The sequence below is a fragment of the Neolamprologus multifasciatus genome, chromosome 7, assembly GCF_963576455.1.
Source record: "Neolamprologus multifasciatus chromosome 7, fNeoMul1.2, whole genome shotgun sequence".
Classification (NCBI taxonomy): domain Eukaryota; kingdom Metazoa; phylum Chordata; class Actinopteri; order Cichliformes; family Cichlidae; genus Neolamprologus; species Neolamprologus multifasciatus.
The window spans coordinates 44,058,888-44,077,933 of record NC_140445.1 but is presented as its reverse complement, the minus strand read 5'-3'; the positions used below and the strand labels follow the sequence as shown (position 1 = coordinate 44,077,933).

Below are 19,046 nucleotides of genomic sequence, written 5' to 3'. Positions count from 1 at the left end.
CGGCACACTACAGATAATATTGAATTTTGTGTATGTGATCCAGATTATTTTATTGTTTCGTAAAGTTATTATGTTCCAAGAACGGCCTCCTCTCCATCAAGAAGAGAAAGAGACGAAGACGAAGCCTAGAAAACTATAAACATGCCCGCCTAAATGCAATCTACATGTTAGGACATTTGAACAGCCTGACAGATACTTTATAGTGAGAATCTCTGTCTCCAGGTCTGAATTCCTCTTCTTCAGCTCCTCCATCTCCTTCTCCATTTCAGTGGATCGCACCCCCACCACCTGATCAGCAGTGACCCCTCGAGCCTTCAGCTTTTTCTGCAGTGCACTCTTCTCTTGTTCCAGCCTATAAACGCAAAAAGACACAAGAAGCAAATAAAACGAATTAAGTGACAGTTCCACTGACACATTAACATCTTCTACATCCACAAAAGTGCCTCTGGGTTTTAGACAGAAAACACGAAGAGAAGTAAGTCAGCGAAGCCTGTTTGTGTGTGATGTCCAAACTAACCCGGCATAGAGGTCTTTAAGAGTGCTGAGCTGTTTTGAGAGGGATTCATTCTCTCGTTCCTTCTCCTTCAGTGATTTTTTGACCTTCTCCATCTTGGCCTGCCATTTCTTGCCCTCCTCCCATCGCACAATTTCTTCTTTAGTCTGTCCAACATGCATTAAATCACTACATGTACACCATATCAATATTAATAATATATTAAAAGGCTGCAGAAAACAAGAGTCCTTTTCAGTCGTGTCCCAAAAGGCCATCGGGGAGCCACTGAGATTAAACACATTCGCAAGGGAAGGTTTTCAAATGAAAAACGGCAACTTTGGGCAGCAGATTTGGTCGAAGTCACTGATGTTCCTTCAGAGATCAGTTCAACCCTTATAAACAAATGCTTTCTTCCAAATATCTTGTTCTGCTTATTGATAAAATAACAGGGCTGGTTGCAAACTGATGTTATTTTGCACTAAAAAAGAAAGAAAAACCACAACGACTATACTGACTCAGTTTCAAGTGACTCTCCTCTAATATGTGCCTCTTTTTCAGGATGTGCATAGCCAGGAAAAGAGCAAAATATCGCTGTACTATTTGGCCCCGGTCACTGCACCACCTTGAAAACAGGGCCCAAAATATTTGATGCCGACTGAATTGATGTTCATACCTTTCCGTGATCGTCTTTGACATGTTTTATTTCAGCTCTTTTCTCCAAGTCAGACTCCAGTCTCCAGATCTTCTTCTGCAGATTCTCAATAGTTGGTCGCTTTCCATCTGCTTCTCGTTGGCTCTAAAAACAAACACGAAAGCACCTTTTCTCAGACAGGTACATAAATGGAGATGGAAAAGTTTCTGTTTAGGTTAGGGTCACGGTGGGGAGTTTTGGTTAATATAAATTATAGTCCTGAGATAAACCTGAAACTTAACTTACAAAAAAATAACTCCTACATGGTACTGATCCACGAGAATATCTAAAGAATTAAATCAGTTCTGACATACGAGCTTTGTGACATGTGAGATTCCATTCTTGATGAATGCTTCAGTTTTTGCCACAGATAAGCACGACAGGGTTTGGATGTCTCTCATCTCGTGTTTTATCACCTGCAAGGTCTGAATATGACGCCTAAACGAAAGCATGTGGTCGCACATCAGCATGAGGTTTCAATGTAACACATAGCTTAGATTCTAACAACAACAAGTAGCAGCTCAAAGCAACCTGATGTGGTATGTGATTTTGCACTTTCTGGAGGTACTAACTTGAAGAGCACTGGTGAGCCTTTTGATTTGCTGCTTGAGTTCCTCGATTTCTTGTTCTTGCGCATCCTTCTCAGCTTGCAGACGTCTTTGGGTTTTCTGAGCTTTCTGGATGTCTTGGTTCAGCCTGTCCACTTCCTCTTTCAAGGAGCTCTCGCGGCCTCTGGCTGATTTGGCAGACTCCTTTGTAGCTTGAAGTTCTTCACTGAGTTCTTGCATTCGCACCTTTGGGAAAAGAAAAAGAAATTTTAAATCTTTTCCAATTCAAAAAGTCTGATATTATTTTATGATGAGAAATGGCAAGCATAAAAGACGCGATAGTAATCCATTTTCTGTGTGGCCAAAATCAGCATTTTGTTTTGTTCTATAGAGCAACATTTTGCCTCAAATCAATTAAAACACATAAAGGTTTCAGTGTTGTGCTGGGTGAAGTTTACTTTAATACCACAAATACTGTGTCAATCACACACAATGTTCTTTAAGTGTAAATAACAACCAGTATGGAAAAACGGCTGCATTTGCCTAAACAAATACGCTTATGAATAACGTTTAGATCATCTAAATTTATGTGCTATAAAAACTTTGCACTGTATTTATTTCTTTCATACCATGGCACACAGACTAAATGCCTGTTATTTTTTCCCCCCTTAAACAGTTGAACTAAATCATGATAACTTTTTTTCTATCTACCACCTTTATAAATCACACTGAGGCTCCCATGAGGATGTTAATGGTAATTAATGATGGAAGGAAGGGTTGGTTGAGGCTAGCCAGATGTCAAACATGCTGTTTATGCAACAAGCCCAGTGCATGCAGCTTGTTCACCAATTTGATCTTTGGTTAGTTCCTATTCAAAAGCATCAGGTTGTGACTGTATAAGCCTGGTTCCTAAAACTGAGTGAATGATAAAAAAAAAAAATGCAATTAAATCAGAATGCAATGATTTTGAGATCATCTACAAATCTATACCATATAAAAATACAACCAGGACCAAATATTAAATATGAAATTGACAGTTTTTGGGTTTTTTTAGACCAACATGTTTAAAAAAAGTTTGGAGCAGGGACATAGTTTCCACTGTCTGGTATCTGGTTATTGTAGTTCTAAAAGCAAATTGTTTTTCCATATTTGCTTGATAATGTTTCACACGATACTAAATGTTGTTGATGGGTTAAAGGTCTGGAAAGTAAAGACCAGAAAGAGATGCTGTTGTAATACACGCAGAATCTGCTTTGGCTTTGTTTTCCTTAAAATGGCCAGAATACTTGGCATCCAATTATTTCCACAATCCATTTGATTGGTCAGGGTACATGTCACGGAGCAGTCATAGTGTGCTGTGATGCAGGTAGGATAGAGGGCCCACACGCAGGACTCAAAACCAAGGGGTTAACTTAAAGTGCAGTTTATTCACTGGGATGACTCATCAGAGAAATAAACATTACTCAAACACGACCAATAAATGGTGAACATGAAACTAGACACTAGACTGGAACCTAAAACAAGATAACACACAAGAACAGAACCAAGAACATGAATGAATTTCAAACACAGCACAAGGAGGAAGTGGACGCCAACAACCCGACACAGAGCAGGGAAAACGCAGGGCTTAAATACACACTGGGATACCGAGGGCATGAGACACAGAAGGGGAGCACAGCTGGGAGAGATTAGGGCTAACGAGACAGGGGGAGCAAAACTAGACACACTGACATGAGACAAACCTTCACAATAAAACAGGAAACAAGAAACCACCACACAAAGACGCAGAACCTAAGAACTAATCCCCTAACAAACAAACTAAAACACAGAATACTAATAATAATCAACAATGCACAAGAGTCAATACAAAATACAAAATTAAATCAAAACATGAGAAACTCAAAATGCTGGGTCAAAACTGACCCAGAACCGTGACAGTACGGGACAGTTTCCTCTCTTTCCCAGTCCATCTTCAATGAGCTCAGGCTCAGAGAACGTGAAGGCAGTCTAGGATGTTGTTTATAAACATAATTTATAAATATGTTTTCCTTCGCCTTGTAATCGGAAGGTTGCCGGTTTGAGCCCAGGCTTGGTCAGTCTCGGTCGTTGTGTCTTTGGGCAAGACACTTCACCTGTTGCCTACTGGTGGTGGTCAGAGGGCCCGGTGGCGCCAGTGTCCGGCAGCCTCGCCTCTGTCAGTGCGCCCCAGGACAGCTGTGGCTACAATGTAGCTTGCCATCACCAGTGTGTGAATGTGTATGTGAATGGGTGGATGACTGGATGTGTAAAGCGCTTTGGGGTCCTTAGGGACTAGTAAAGCGCTATACAAATACAGGCCATTTACCATTTTATATACACTATTAAAAATTATTTGCTTGTACACATGAACTTGAGTGGCATCTCATTCTTGAGCCATAGAGTTTAATATGATGTCCTCCCACACAATGCAGTTATAACAGCTTCGACTCTTCTAGGAAGGCTTTACACAAAGTTTAGGAGTGTTTTTATGAGAATTTTTGACCTTTCTTCCAGAAATGCATTTCTGATGTTGGACGAGAAGGCCTGGCTCACAGTCTCCACTCTAACTAATACCAAAGATGTTCTGTCAGGTTGAGGTCAGGACTATGTGTGAGGACAGTCAAGTTCTTCCACACCAAACTCACCAACCAAACACCAACACTCATTCATGTCTTTATGGACCTTGTTTTATGCCCTGTGCGGTCATGTTAGAACAAGAAGGGACTGTCCCCAGACTGTTCCCACAAAATTGGGTGCATGAAATTGTCCAAAATGTTTTGCTGAAGTATTAAGAGTTCCTTTCACTGGAACAAAGGGGCTGAGCCCAACATCTGAAAAACAACCCCACACCACAAATCCAGACTTGTCCATCAGATTGCCAGAAGAAGAAATATGATTTATCAGTCCAGATAACACGTCTCCACTGCTCTAGAGTCCAGTGGCAGCATGCATTACATCGCTGCATCTGATGCTTTCCATTGTGCTCACTGAGGTTATGCTTGGATTCAGTTCCTCAGTCATGGAAACAAGTTCCATGAAGGTGCACGCTGCTCTTTGCTAATCTGAAGTCCACAAGTTTGCATGCCTAGATGCTTGATGTTATACACCTGTGGCCGTGAAAGTGATTGGAACACCTAAATTCAATGATCTGGATGGGTGAGTGAATACTTTTGGTAATATAGTATATCTTTCTTTGCATAGTATTGCTTTGAGTCTAATTTGCGGATGCAGAAACAATCTTTGATCATTAACACTGGTTTTCAAAAGTGTTCATGAGCCATACTATGATTACTTCCATCTAGGAGGTTATATTTTTGGTAGTATTGTTATGGTAGCATGTTATTCTGTTTGTTGGTAAACACAATGGCTATGTAGGGGTGTAGAGTGGGGTAATGTTAACAATCCATTAAAATTTGCCTTACACCCACCAAAGTGTTCAAGGTCAACTTAATGATTTATTGGTCAAATATTGACAAAAAAGCCTTATAACACAAAAATCTGAATCTTAAAAATGTGGTGTGTATTGTCAACAAAGAAAAGCATCATATAAATATTTAAAATATGACACATTTGACCTCCCCGTAAATGTCAACCAAATGATCTGTAGGTCAAACTGAAAATGTTATATAGAGCTATTTAAAACTATGTTTCTTGGTTCCATTATCTGCATTGACAACATAAAGGCATATAAGAACGATATATGGAGATTCTAAATAATCAAAGTAAACATCTGTCATGCTGCCCTGTCTGATCTTACTAAAGATCAGACTTACTTTTAAAAATTATTCCCTCAAAAGTAAATTCTGCCCAGAGAGTGAGCTGTCTTGGCAGAGGTTTGCATTCTCTAATTGTTTCTTGTTTCCACCTGAGAGGCCAGAAGATTGCAGAAACTCTTTTAATAACCAGTTTCTTAAGATTTCTCCAGATTCTCAAACTTTTCTAATATTATTTACCATGCTTGACAAAAAAAATCTTTCCTTTTTTACTTCTGAAACACAGCCTCAAACAACATCTCCAGAAAGCTCATTTCATTGTTTGTTTTACCATCTGTTGTGGCCAATTTAACTTCTTCCTTTTGTAACTTTCTGGACTCATATTCAAAGTGAGCATTTAATTTTCTAGGAACAATAAAAACGTCTTAGTAGTACTTGATTTATGTTCTTTGTACTATTTTCATTTTAATATGGTGTTGAAATAAATTACATATCCCTGCATTCTGGGTTTTTTCCCCCACTTTTAAACAGCGTACCAACTCTTCTCAGAACAACATTGTAAAACATTACAAACTAGAAGCAGGTTTTTGGCAAGTATAGAACCAACAATAAATCATATTTTGTGGTGTTGAATAACTAGCTCAACAGCTGATGAAATACAACACATACACACACACGGACACCACACACAAAACAGTAAACAAACCCAAAAAAACCCAATTACATTCTGATGACTGTGGGCTCTTACCTTAAGGTCTTTGGTTTGTCTGTCAATCAGCATCTGGACATTCAGACTTTCCTCTTTCTGTGCAGCACTTGCTATAACTTGCTGTTCTGCAGCAGATGTCATCTCCGCACGCAGGTTCAACAGAACCTTACTGAGAGCCTTTAAAGCATACACAATACATCATCATCCATTAACAGATTATTTGCCCTCTACCATACACATCATTTTGGTAAGCAAACTGCAAAACTGACACAAACAAAAATATCTGACTTTACAATGTGTGTGGTGTAATTATAAATGTATCATTTAAAAGACTTTCTGCAGCTGTAACAGATATCCAAATCATTTAGTCACAAAAACATTATGCTGGGTGAACTCTAAATATTCAGGTGAGGCTTCCACTCCATCACACTGCCAGTGCAGAGAGAAGACAGTCAAGATTTATTTCACAAATTTGGAGTAGGCAGGAATTACGGTACACAGGGAAAATACCAACTATGAGTGGAAAGCATTTTCTCAGTACGCTGAAACTAAACTGAGTGCCAACCACTTTACACATGTTCACAACTTTCAAAGAAAAACTGGGGGGGGGGGGGGGGGGGGGGGGGGGACAACAACCTTTAGCTGTTTCTCTTTCTGGGTGAGCTGTGCCTTCTGTTGTTCCATTAGATTTTTCATGGTGTTACTGGGGGAGCGGACATTAGCCTCCTTCTGGGCCTCCAGTTCAGCTCGAAGATCATTCATCTTCTTCTCCATCTGGGCCATCTGGCTCCTCTGATCCTCATTCTCCGCAGTCAGAGCTTTCACCTGGCTGACATGGTATTCCTCCAACCTGCAACAAATCCCCCATATCAGTTTTAAGACAAGAAATCTGTTAGCTTTGGATACCTTTGGGATTACTTTGCCTCAGTTTGAGAATAACGACTTAAAAAAATGTGATCAACATGTGTCTGTGGCATTAAAGGGATTTAGTTATGAGTTTAAAAAAAAATATTGGACTATTGAAAGCAACATTTTTTCCCCTCTGGGCAGTAGTTAGCATTGTTACTTTACAGCCAGAAAGTTAGAAAATTACTGGTTTGAACCATAAGTGGGGCCTTTCTGTTTTTGGATGTTCTCCTGGTGACTGGTTTGGGTTTCCTCTGAGTTATCCAGCTTCCTTCCACACTTCAAACACATGCATGTTAGGTTAACTGGTGATTCTAAATTTCCCATGTATAAGAGACAGACAAAGTGCCCACAGTTACAGACTTTGTTGTTAAATGTGGCTTCTACTCTAAAGTACTTTAAGGTGCTTTAGAGTAGAATGCAGAAAACTTGCCATCTTGATATGAAGTAACGCCAGTGATATAACTGTGTAGGCGTTAGTATTTTAGTCTGCAAGATCAGGACAAAGGAGCTATGGAATGATGCTTTGTAAACTAAGGAAAGAATCTGTCAGGCACTAATGCAGCTCTGATCCCAGGCTTATAATGATCTCAGCCATTGCATCAACTGTGTGAAAAGCAACAGCAGCATATCAAGGGTTAACAGGGTCTAATGCCAGTTCTAGGGCGTAGTCTCACACTTCATATCCTTAAACCTGAAAAAATTCTCTACTCTTTTAAATCTTCTAACTCAGTGAGTTTAAATAATATTGAAATACCTAATGTTGATAACTCAGAGTTTGACACAAGCATAGATATTCTTTTTAATTTCTACAGATAGCAAGTCGAATCAAACGTCACAAACTGGGTTGCCCATTAATCAGAAGGTCTGTTGTTCGATCCCTGGCTAATCCAGTGTGCATTTTCAAAGTGTCCTTGGGCAATATTCTGAATCCCAAAACAAAGCTTCTATTGGTATGTGAGTGTGATAAGGAAAATGTCATATGTCTACAATAAGAGATGTATGAACATGTGAGCAAATGGCTAAAGCTTGTAGTGTTAAAGGCCTTTTGAGAACAAAAGTCTAGAAAAGTTGCATCTTTGTGTGGACGCACCCATGGCTTAAATACTTATAAAATATAACACGGGACTATTCAATACCACCACAGCCTCCAGATATTTGCATCATCACCTCACGAGTCTTAACTGCAGCTGCATTATTGAAGAGGCCCACGCAAGATTAAGGCTGTGCTTATATCTGTTCACAACTGTGAGTTACTCATTTCACTAAAGCATATGACTGCTTTGAAGAATGCCGTAGTGATATCATTTACACAATAAATTGTGCATCTCACCACTTCTGTTTAAGAAATGTATTGTTAATGTGTGTCTGTGAAGGTTCTCAGTCAGTCAGGTCATCATAGTCTAAGGAGCTTGGAAAGAAAAGCGTCTTTAAGTTTAAACTTAAACTTAACTTGGAAACTTTAACTTAAAGAAGCCCAGACGCTTTTTTGCCCCAAGCCCCGACTATTGTTAATGTATTTTTTGGCTTCCAATTCCACGCAGCACATACACTCAGGAAACCTGCTCTTACTACTCTTTTGTTAGAAGTTCTTGTGTGGACAGCTGTCCTTTGTATTAATCTGACTCGATGTACCCAGAGGAGAGCAGTGTTTCAAACTACTTTATCATGTGCGTGCACGAGACACACTCAGCACGAGACAGTTTTATTGTGTCAAAATGTGACTGAACATCTAAAGCACTGCAGACACAACAGCTCACTATAAAAAGTAACTCAGTAACAGAATTAAGTTCTGCACTCTTCCATCAAAATACCAGCATGCCTGAGGGGCAGAAACATGTGAGGCTCAGTTTTAAACAGGCAGAATGAGGACTCAATGTGTTACAAGACACTGGCATGGTCACTGCTTTGAGCCATCACTGTGACAGAGTGTAGACGCATCTATCACAACCACATCAGACACAGTATAACATGTTTTTTTTAGCATTAAATGTGTTGTGTAGTGCTGTGTAGTGCAAATCAAATTTACATCATTAATTCAAGCACCCTCCTTCCAACATGTTGCTCTCTGAAAGAGAAACTCTTACAAATACATATGCACTAAGCCAGCCAAACCCTTTCAGTCACAACACTGATGCTGTCCTTCTTCAGTAAATTGAATGTTTTGGTTAAGTATGGGTACACTCGAGTGAATTCTGGCAATGCTCATTTTTGTTGGCTAGTTATGAATGAATCCATTAAAATAAACCCATGTCCACAGCACTGGTGGTCACCCTTTTTGCTGCTTAAACAGCCCTGACCCTTTTGAGGCATGGACTCCGCTAGAGCCCTGAAGGTGTGCTGTTGTATCTAGCACTGGGATGTTAGCAACAGATCATTTAAGTCCTATTAGGCCTCCATGGATCTGACTTGTTTGTCCAGCACATCCCACAGATGAGAACTGGGGAATTTAGAAGCCACGTCAACACCTCAAACTTGTTGTTGTGCTCCTTGTGAGCTACAGTAGCTGGTCCGTTGGACTACACGGGCCAGCCTTCACTCCCCACGTGGATCAGTGAACCTTAGCGTCCATGACCCTGTTGCTGGTTCACCGCTGTTCTTTTTTTGGACCACTTCCTTTATAGATACAAAGCAAATACAAGACCACTGCAGTCCGGGAACACCCTACAAGTGCTGCAGTTTTACTCTGACCCAGTCGTCTAGCCATCACAACTCAAATCCTTATGCTTGCCAATTTTTCCTGCTTCTAACAGATCAACTTTACAGACAAAATGTTCACTTGCTCCCTAATATATATCACCCACTAAAAGGTGCCATGTAGAAGAATTAATCCGTGCTTGTAATGTTATGCCTGTATAGTGAAGCTAATGTAGAATTGTCTTACAGCTGTTTCTTTGGAATGGCCACCAGCAAGTGGTTCTTCTGGCTGCAGAAAAAGTCTGATTGCACAGAAGTCTAAAACATCCTTCAACTTCCTGGATAAATGACTCCAGTAAACACTTTCCTGTTGCATTTATGGTCTTGGTTGATAAATTTAAGCCATACTGAATGCAGCAGGATATTTATTTAATAAATTATGTTTCTCATTAAAGTAATTAAGAAAGATAAAACAGGTTCTGCTTGCACAAGGTGCTATTATTTGAATGTGCAGTGAACCAAGATAATAAAAGCAAAAATGTACAGCTTGTGCCTTCACGTGGGACTTCCCTAACAAATGGGCAACCAATATGAGTAGCTACATCCATGAAGTACTTAAATATTTACTTTACAGACTACATTAAGGAAACATTAAGCATTCCGATGCTGCTTTAACATAACTTTTAGTGGCAAACACTGGGTTAAAAAACAGAAATAAACACACATTTAAAAAAAACAAACTAAAAGTGATAATCACTTTGACGTCTCGCCAGCGTGTCTCTTAGCCTCTGTTTCCATGGTAGCTCTCAGTCGCTCCAGCTCAGCAGTGGTCACTTTCAGCTTCTCAGTGAGAGAGCAAAGTGAAATGTCTTGCTCGGCCACTGTTTGCTCTAGCTCAGCCAGACGCTCCACGTGTTTGGAGGTTGGTACCCTTAAGGTGGGCTTTTTCATCAACTCCTGGACAGAGAGAGGGAATTAAACAGAAGCCTTATAAGCTCAAAGACTCTTAGAGATATGTTTTTCTCTGCTGGTCTTTCTTTACACAAATACAGCACATCCTCTGTTGATTATCTTTTGTTACGTTGGGAAAATTGGTGTGAAATACATCCAGTTATTTGTGGAAATACACTTCAAGAAATGAATCTGAATGCCGTATCTGGTCTGCAGTGGTCTAACGTTCTTGTGAGCCTTACATCAAAGATCAAAATCTACAAAAACAGAAAAAAAAAGTTCTGAAACAAGGGCACGCTTTCACCAGTACCATCGCTGTCTGTCTGAAGCGATCCAGCGAGGTGTCCGTGTGCAAGTCCAGCTTCTCGTGCAACATCTTCATCTCCTCCTGATGTCTCTTTATCAGTTCCTCTTGGTCCTGGTATCAACACCATTGAGGACAATTAAACAAGTAAATGGTTAAAAAATAAAACATGTTTAAACTGTTGTGATGGTGCCTTAAATGAAGTAAATAACTGAAATACTTCATGTATAGAGTTAACCAGTTATATTTACCCTGTTTAAGATCTGCGATTTTAATTTTTTCACCTGTTGAAGATTCTATAACACTGCAATTAATCACTAATAAAATCTTACTGACATGCTAATGATTCTCCTCAGCCCATAGAAAAGAAATCAACATCAGAGACTTGCTGTGCTTGAAATCACTGCACAGCCAATATTTCATCTTATATCACTGTACCTGTCTAGCTTGAGCCAGCTGGTTCTGGTATTTCTTTATTATATCCTCTTTTTTGTCAAGTCGATCCTGCAGGTCTTTGATGGTCTGGTGAGCCAGCTTGAGGGCAGACTGTCTGTCTGACTGCCCCTCTTCATGTTTGGCAAGGTCGGCTAGCAGCCGTTCTCTGTCGGCAGCAGCTGGGAGCCGCAGACGCAGCTCGTTGATTACTTTATCCCTTGACACGATGTTCTGTTCTGCCTTCCACAGAGCTGCTTCCCTCTCTTTCAATTTCTGCATATGTACAAATAAACAAATTAAAACAATAATAAATAAAAATAATATTGCTATATACTTATAGGGACTGCTGAGTATGTGAACAGGGACAAAATACTGTGCCTTGTCCAAACTTCTGCACGTGGCCTGTGTCTCCAAAATGGTGCGGACATGCTCTCTGATTTTCCCCAAGGTAAACTCTAACTGACGAGCAAGAGGTAGACTTGGGTCTGGTAGCCATCCTTTACCTTCATCAAGCTTACAACAGACAAAAATAGAGTAATTACCTTTGCAATAGCATGTTAAAGAAACTAATTACATGTAAAATTGCACATTATATAATCAAAAACTGGACTGCCAGTGCTGCCCCTCAGCCTCCTAGTAGATACACTTATGGTATCAATTCGAAAATCTTAGGTGACATCTTTCAAGTTATCATGTACACAAGATTTTAAGATAACTTGACCTCTCACCATGAGGTCAAGATCACCAATATTCATCTGAGACTTTAAGGAAACGCATGAACTTGTTCTATATCACTTTGCCTCATTCTCACATGATGGATGTCCACCATGCCCGGTCCATCAGCCTTTTACAGTTGAGGATTAAAAACGGAAAAAGCTGGAAATCCAGCTGGTTTTGTTTTCAGTGTTTTATTTTTTTTTATCAGTTAAACAATGGTTTACCTTTTCTGCATTGCTCAGAATTTCATCCTGATGCTTCTCATAATAGTCCAGCTGACGCTCCATCTCCACCTCTCGCTGATCCCATGCAAGCTGGCATTCTTCGTGAAGCTTCATACAGTAATGAGAAGATATTTCTGCATTACCCCGAGCGCTTATGCACCTAAAACCTCATTAATAAGTTTTCTAAATATGTATTCACAAAAAATCTCCACTCATTGCAGTTTAATCAGGCCACAATCATCTCAATTTCTGTGCAACTCTCATGTGTGGATTGCACAACACTGGACATTATATTTCTTCATTTCCACTTAATACTGTACAGCTGCTGTTATTGTATATATATATTTATATTTCTTCATACATTCTTATATATTTCTATACTGTGTATTTGTGTATTGTGTATTTTGTTGTACAGTTATGTTATTTTATTTTCAACTAATTTATATATTTTATTTTATTCCTTCCTAGTTAAATTGACCCTTTTTAATTTTCATATTTATTTCCTATCTTATTCATAGCCTTTTTTTTCTTTAGGTCACGAGCAGTTGTGTAAGCATTTCACTGCATATCATACTGCGTATGACTGTGTATGTGACAAATAAAATTTGAATTTGAATTAGAATTTTATAGTGATTGAGAAATGAGCAAATTTGGGAGTGTGTGGAAGAATTAATTTTTCGCTCACAGTCTTTTGCTGAACAATATCCTCTTCCAGTGAGTGGATGGTTTGTTCCTGTTCCTTTACAAGGTTCCAGAGATATTTTATCTCCTCCTTCTGGACCACCAGCTCCCTGCCTTTCCTGAGCTCCTGCAGGCGACTTTCCTCCATCTTTTTGTGCCACTCAGTGACCTGGTTTAAGTCATAGACAGTGTGGTTTTTGGCAACAGTCAAAACAAGACAAGATGTGATCTCAAGAATATTATTCCCCACTAACCTTCTGGGCCCCTTTCACATCCTTTAGGGTTGAGACGAGCTCTTCCAGCCCTTGCAGCTTTAATTCCAGCTCCTCTGCCCTTCCCTCCACTCTCTTGCTCTCCTGCTCTGCCCTCTTCTTCTCCTCTTGAGCTTTTGCTCGGTCCTCCTGGAGGCTCAGCATGGTCAAAGAGAACTTTTCCTGCTGAGGAAGTGGCAACGCACCTGCAAACTGCCTACGGAGCGACTGGATAGTCTGCCGTAGGTGCTTCGAGCGGTTTCTGCCCTCTTGGCGAGCGAGAAACAGAGTACGCTCACTTGCATCGAGCCGCTGTTCAGCTCGCAGCTTGTAGGCCTCCAACTGCTGGATGTGATTGGTGGCAGCCTCGAGTTTTCCCAAAGCATCTGACTCACTGAGCTGCAGAGCCACAATGTGCTGGTGAAGCTTTGCAATGAGGGCCTTCTCGTCTGACTGCAACTGAGAGAAAAACAAAGCATGATTTCGCTTTGATTTTTGTCTCGCAAACATGTGAGAATTTAACAAACCACTGACACTTTTTTGTTGAAAGCAAAGATCTGAAAATCTGTACAAATCACCATAAAAAATTGCAATGATTGATTTCAAAGTATCTCTCACTGTCAAATGGCAACAAACAGAAAGTGCAGTAAAGGACCTGCTTGGGAAAGTTCTTTTATGAACACAGTCATCAGGTTAAACAACGTAAACTCAAGTAAAGAAGCTGAAAGCAAAACCAAGTTACCTGGTAGTCCAATATTTGCCTCCTCAAAGTTTCCACTTCTTTTTCGTTGCTTTTTTGTTTGGCCTTTAGAGCAGACACCTGTGTCACAGCCACATCAGAGACCTCTTGAAGCCTGCCAAAGGGAAAAAAGCATAGAAATTGCAACATAACATGTTTTATGTTTTGTTTTTAAAATAAAATAATGAATCCCTTTAAATACCAACATTACAGCTGGATATTAGTTTAGGTGTTTTTTAATTTTTGTTAATGATCTGGTATTTTATAGTGAAACACTGTGATCATTGTCTTTAATTATCGATGAATGAATTAATGGTGGTAGTGGTATCAATCAATACTAAACAATCATAAAAAACAAACTTGCTTGTAATATTTTGAACCCCCCCTGACAAGGACAAGCTTATCTTTGATAGGATCCTGATGCTTGATCTTGAATACAATGCTGTGACCTCAAAACCTATGCTTCTATAAATCCACCCCCCTCCCCCTCCACACACACACGGGATGATTGTGATTGCAGTGCTTATCAAAACTTAGAGCACACAATAGAGAGCAAAAAACAAAACAAAAACAAAAATCAATCTAAGGCATAGTCACTGTCAGACGCACTTAGAAACCTCATTGCAAAGCTCAGCCTCTGCCTTCTCCAGCTCTCCAATCTTGGCTCTGTCAGCATCGCTCGCAGCTTTGCTCACGCTGCTTGCCAGCTCATCTCTCAGCTCCCGCTCAAGCCTTTGGGCCTCCACATTCATCTTAGTCAACTAAGGAGAAACAGAAGTAAGACTTCTTGATAAGAGTCATATAAATTCTTTTTTGAACACCCACAACCTGATAGAGACTGACAAGCGAGATATATCGCAAAGGTTGTGAACTAAAATGTTAAGATAATGAAATAAAAAATTCTTTTTGAGCAGGTTCTGGATAGCATAAAAATGCAAATCCAGTCCAATCAAAATGAATTCACTTCTCTCACTGTAACATTATGTGTCAGGTGAACCAAATAGCCTTTTAGATATGTTAAAAGATGGTCATGGTGATGGCTGGGAAAACAACACATTTCATGTGCCACAGAAAAACATATCTATTTCCTTGGTCTCATACTTCCACAAACTTGGATTCCAGTTCCACATTGCGCTCCTCCACCTGCTTAAGTGAGTTCTTCACGTGCTCATACATTGTGTGGGCATGCTCAGCTCTCTGCCTCTCATTCAGCTCCTTCATCTCTAAAGTGGTGATTCGTCTTGCAGCAGATATCATCTCATTGTTGAGTGATGCCTTTTCTGCCTTATCCATCTCATTTTCTTCTCCTGATAATAAAATAATAAACAGTGTGGAATGATAATTTAACACACACAATATATTAAAAACAAATATAAAAATTATATGCAAAATTTACTTAAATGACATTAAACTGTGGCACTGTATACAGATAAGGACAAAATTATTAGCCAAAAATTTCCTGAGTGCGTTTTTTAACAGAGCAATCAATCTTTGACATAGAAAGCTGCAGCTTTCTATGCAGCTGTCAGACTGTACAATCAGAACTGCTCCCAACAAACATAGATGTTTACATCTGCGCTGTAACTGCAATAAGTTAATTAACCGATTCGCACTACAACCTGGTCTGCCTCTTATCTGTAGTTATTTTTATTTCATTTAATAAAAACTGTACAGTACTCTCTGTATATAGTAAACATTGTCCTTAATGTAAATATGTAAGAAAAATTGTTTCTGTTCTGTGTCCTGTGTACTGTTTGTTTGTATATGTGTCTTTTTGGCTGCTGTTACAACCAAATTTCCCCTTGTGGGACAATTAAAGGATTATTCTATTCTATTCTATTCTAAATTCTTAACATACTAATTTTATTTAGAAAGCATAAGTTATTTCTGTTGGCACACAATAACAGAATGATTTCAGAACAAACAAAAATGACCAAGGTCAAATATTATTAATTATTTGAAAAACTGACTGCTGTGACTTTGTAGTGCTCAAAGCATGTAAAACCAAGTTAAAACTGAGGGTTATCTTCCAGGCAGAAAAACTTCAGGAAGGTTTTGACCAGGCACGTGCAAAAAACAACACTCCCAAAACAAAAACAACCACTTTAAACTTGAGCATTTACGAGTGTTAAGAACTGGAACGATAACTGTTATCAAGAAATTCAAGAAAGAGCCACACAGTGCAGAGTGACCCTGGCAGAGGTACAAAGTGAAAGATTTCAAAGACTAAGAAAACTAATGAAAAATGTGCCTGAAGATTCAAAAGAACTGCCAAGACACTAGTGAATGAGTTAGAAAGAGTTAGGAATTGTAGTGTCAAAGAAGACAATCATTAGAACCATGCACAGGAATGAGTTGAATGTTGAAGCATGCTATAGGCAACCTGGAGAAAGATTCTGTGTACTGGACGCTCATCAGATGAGATTAAAAACAGACCGTTAAAACATAGTTTGGAAAAAGAATGGAGAAGCATACAACCTAAAGAATACCACAGTAAAACATGGTGGTGAGAGTATTATGCTGTTAAGATGCTTCAGTACGCCTGGAACTGGGAATCTCGTCAAGATGGAGGGAATCATGAAGAAGGAAGGATACGTGAAGAATCTGGAGGAAAACTTTAAGCAGCAGCAAAACTGGGTCTAGGTCATCGTTTTGTCTTCTAGCATGACAAAGACCCAAAACATGGTCAAGAACTACGTCCAGAAGACCAACGTGAACGTTATTGAATGGCCTGCACAAAGCCCTGACATAAATCTCTTTGACAAACTGTCGGGTGAACTGAGGATTCGCAAAACTTCAAGCAGTTATCCAGCAAAAATGATACACAACTGTCTACGAGCATTATTTCATACCAATTTGCTTTCAGATATGAAATTCAAAAATGTGATTATTATACAATTTACCCACCTCTACACTGTTTATGTTGAAGGTGGGAGTCAGTTTTTAATGTTGCAGCCGGGCCAACACTCACATCATTATATGATGAATTTTACCCAACCTCCTCATTGTTGAGACAGGAATGCAATGACCCCACTAGCTGTGGCTCAGATCCAATGAGCACTAAATGTATTCAAGCTGTCTTACAACACTGCATGCAGGACAATACAGTAGATAAAAGCTCAGGAAGAAAGCAATAGACATAAATAACTGTAATTTTTGGCCCTGTGGGAAGCCTGTGCCCTTGGTTTATTCCAGCGGTTTTACCACAGCCCAGTAAATGTTTTCATGGCGGGAACTTCAGCTTGTAAAAGCCTTCATAGACTGTGATACCTTCTTGTTGTGAATCCAAGAATGCTGGAACATCTTTTATTCTAACTTCAAAATATTTATATTGAACTTAGAATACAAGATGTTCCCTCAAACCTATTTATGGACAAAAATATGATCAAATTGATAAAAACTGAGGTTGAACCAATATTGTTTCAGACCAATTTATTTCAGATATGCAGTTCAGATGTGATTCTTGATTCTTCTACCCACCCCACCCACCATTGTTTTTGTTGAAGGTGGGAATCAGTTTTTAATGTTGTACTTGTGGCCAACAGTCACATCATTATATGATGAATTTTGTTACAAACAAAACTGTTTGTAATGATCACTATCCTTAGTTTACCTGTTGAAGGGATGTTCTTCCATCTTTGCACTAAAGTATTAAGTTTCTCCTTTGTGATCTCCAGTTCTTTATTTGTGGCAGAGATTTGTTCTCGAAGAGACTCATTCTCACTCTGAGAGGAAGGGAAAAAAAAGATTAATAAAATGTTATCATTAGTCAAGAACACAACATGAGATGTGGGACAAACCTGGTCAGGAAATGTTTTTTTTAATACCTCCAAATGTTCTAAGTTGGTGGTTCTTTGTATGAGGTGGCTGTCTCTCTGTAGCATGTTTCTGTATTTGACTGTTAGCTCTGTGTACTGTTTGTTAGCCTTCTCCAGGTCTGATGAGGGCACACTATCATCCAAAGCTTTCTGTAGTGCTGCTATTTTATATGCAGCCATTTCCTAAAGACCAAATAAAAGGCAATGACGTTAGAAAGGTGCTGAATGAACATAGTGCTAAAAACACAACTTTTCGCTACACCCTCTCTGATAGAAATGTTCACAATATTTCAAAATTATTTTCTGTTATTTAAAGAAAACTTTGAGTGAGAAACTTTTATGTAAAATGTTTTATATAGTCTCATCTAGTTGCGGTAAAAGACAATAGATAAGAATCTGTTTCCCCCCCCCAAGGCTTTTGGTGGGATTTAGCTTCTTGGTACCTTGTATCTCTGAAGGTAACCTATCCTCTGAGTGACCGAAGCCTGCATCTGGCTGCTCTCATCTCTCAGCTTGCCGTTTTCCTTTCGGAGGTGTTGTTCTTGTTCCAGCAGGGTTGTGTAGCGTCGCGCCAGTTTCTTCTCATTAACTTTGAGCACTGTCAGCTTACGAATTGCTTCACTCAGCTGTCTTCTGATGTCCTCTGGATCCTTCTGAAGTGTGTCCAGCAGATCCTGATAGATAAGGTGAATAATTGCTCTTAATAAAACTGACACCAGAAGGAAAAAGAAGCACAGCAAAATTCTACCCTGATATTTTATATTTGTACATCTCAAATTTGTAAAAATGTCAGAACACAGTTATTTAATCACTTAAGAGCTGCTGGTCGACTTGCTGATATTGCACACTACACACCAGAACAAGTTGTCTGTTCCCCTAATGTGGATTTTATGTTTATTGAGTTAAAGGAAAATATTCCAGTAATTTGTCTGAGACACATTTAGTTCCATGTTGTCAGCCTTTAACAGTGAATCATTGTAAACCATATGTCTGTGTGAGTGAATGAGAGCCACATTGAAAGTGTTTGCAAAATAAACACAGTGCATCTTGTAGCATTTAAGTATTATTAGCTGACTTACACTGAACTCTTTGATTTTAACGTCATCCACCTGCTTTTGTTTGTCCAGCTTGTTCTTTATCTCTGTGAATGTCTCCTTCTCCTTCTGCCACTTTGCCTTCTCACTGAGAAAAACACAGGAAAATATTTGAGA

At 39.3% G+C, this 19,046-nt stretch overlaps 1 protein-coding gene across 1 annotated transcript in view; it reads right to left on the bottom strand.

Moving 5' to 3' along the window:
• Positions 1 to 19,046, bottom strand: part of cep290 (centrosomal protein 290) — a 39,577-nt gene that overhangs the window by 7,014 nt on the left and 13,517 nt on the right. Inside the window, 20 exon segments of the mRNA XM_085165628.1 lie at positions 197 to 352; positions 518 to 660; positions 1,167 to 1,289; positions 1,757 to 1,978; positions 6,212 to 6,349; positions 6,809 to 7,022; positions 10,473 to 10,672; positions 10,977 to 11,084; positions 11,409 to 11,678; positions 11,784 to 11,918; positions 12,347 to 12,454; positions 13,032 to 13,196; positions 13,282 to 13,737; positions 14,021 to 14,132; positions 14,627 to 14,778; positions 15,119 to 15,324; positions 17,631 to 17,742; positions 17,845 to 18,018; positions 18,279 to 18,509; positions 18,915 to 19,017. Of these exon segments, the coding sequence (XP_085021754.1) occupies positions 197 to 352; positions 518 to 660; positions 1,167 to 1,289; positions 1,757 to 1,978; positions 6,212 to 6,349; positions 6,809 to 7,022; positions 10,473 to 10,672; positions 10,977 to 11,084; positions 11,409 to 11,678; positions 11,784 to 11,918; positions 12,347 to 12,454; positions 13,032 to 13,196; positions 13,282 to 13,737; positions 14,021 to 14,132; positions 14,627 to 14,778; positions 15,119 to 15,324; positions 17,631 to 17,742; positions 17,845 to 18,018; positions 18,279 to 18,509; positions 18,915 to 19,017 (3,528 nt within the window).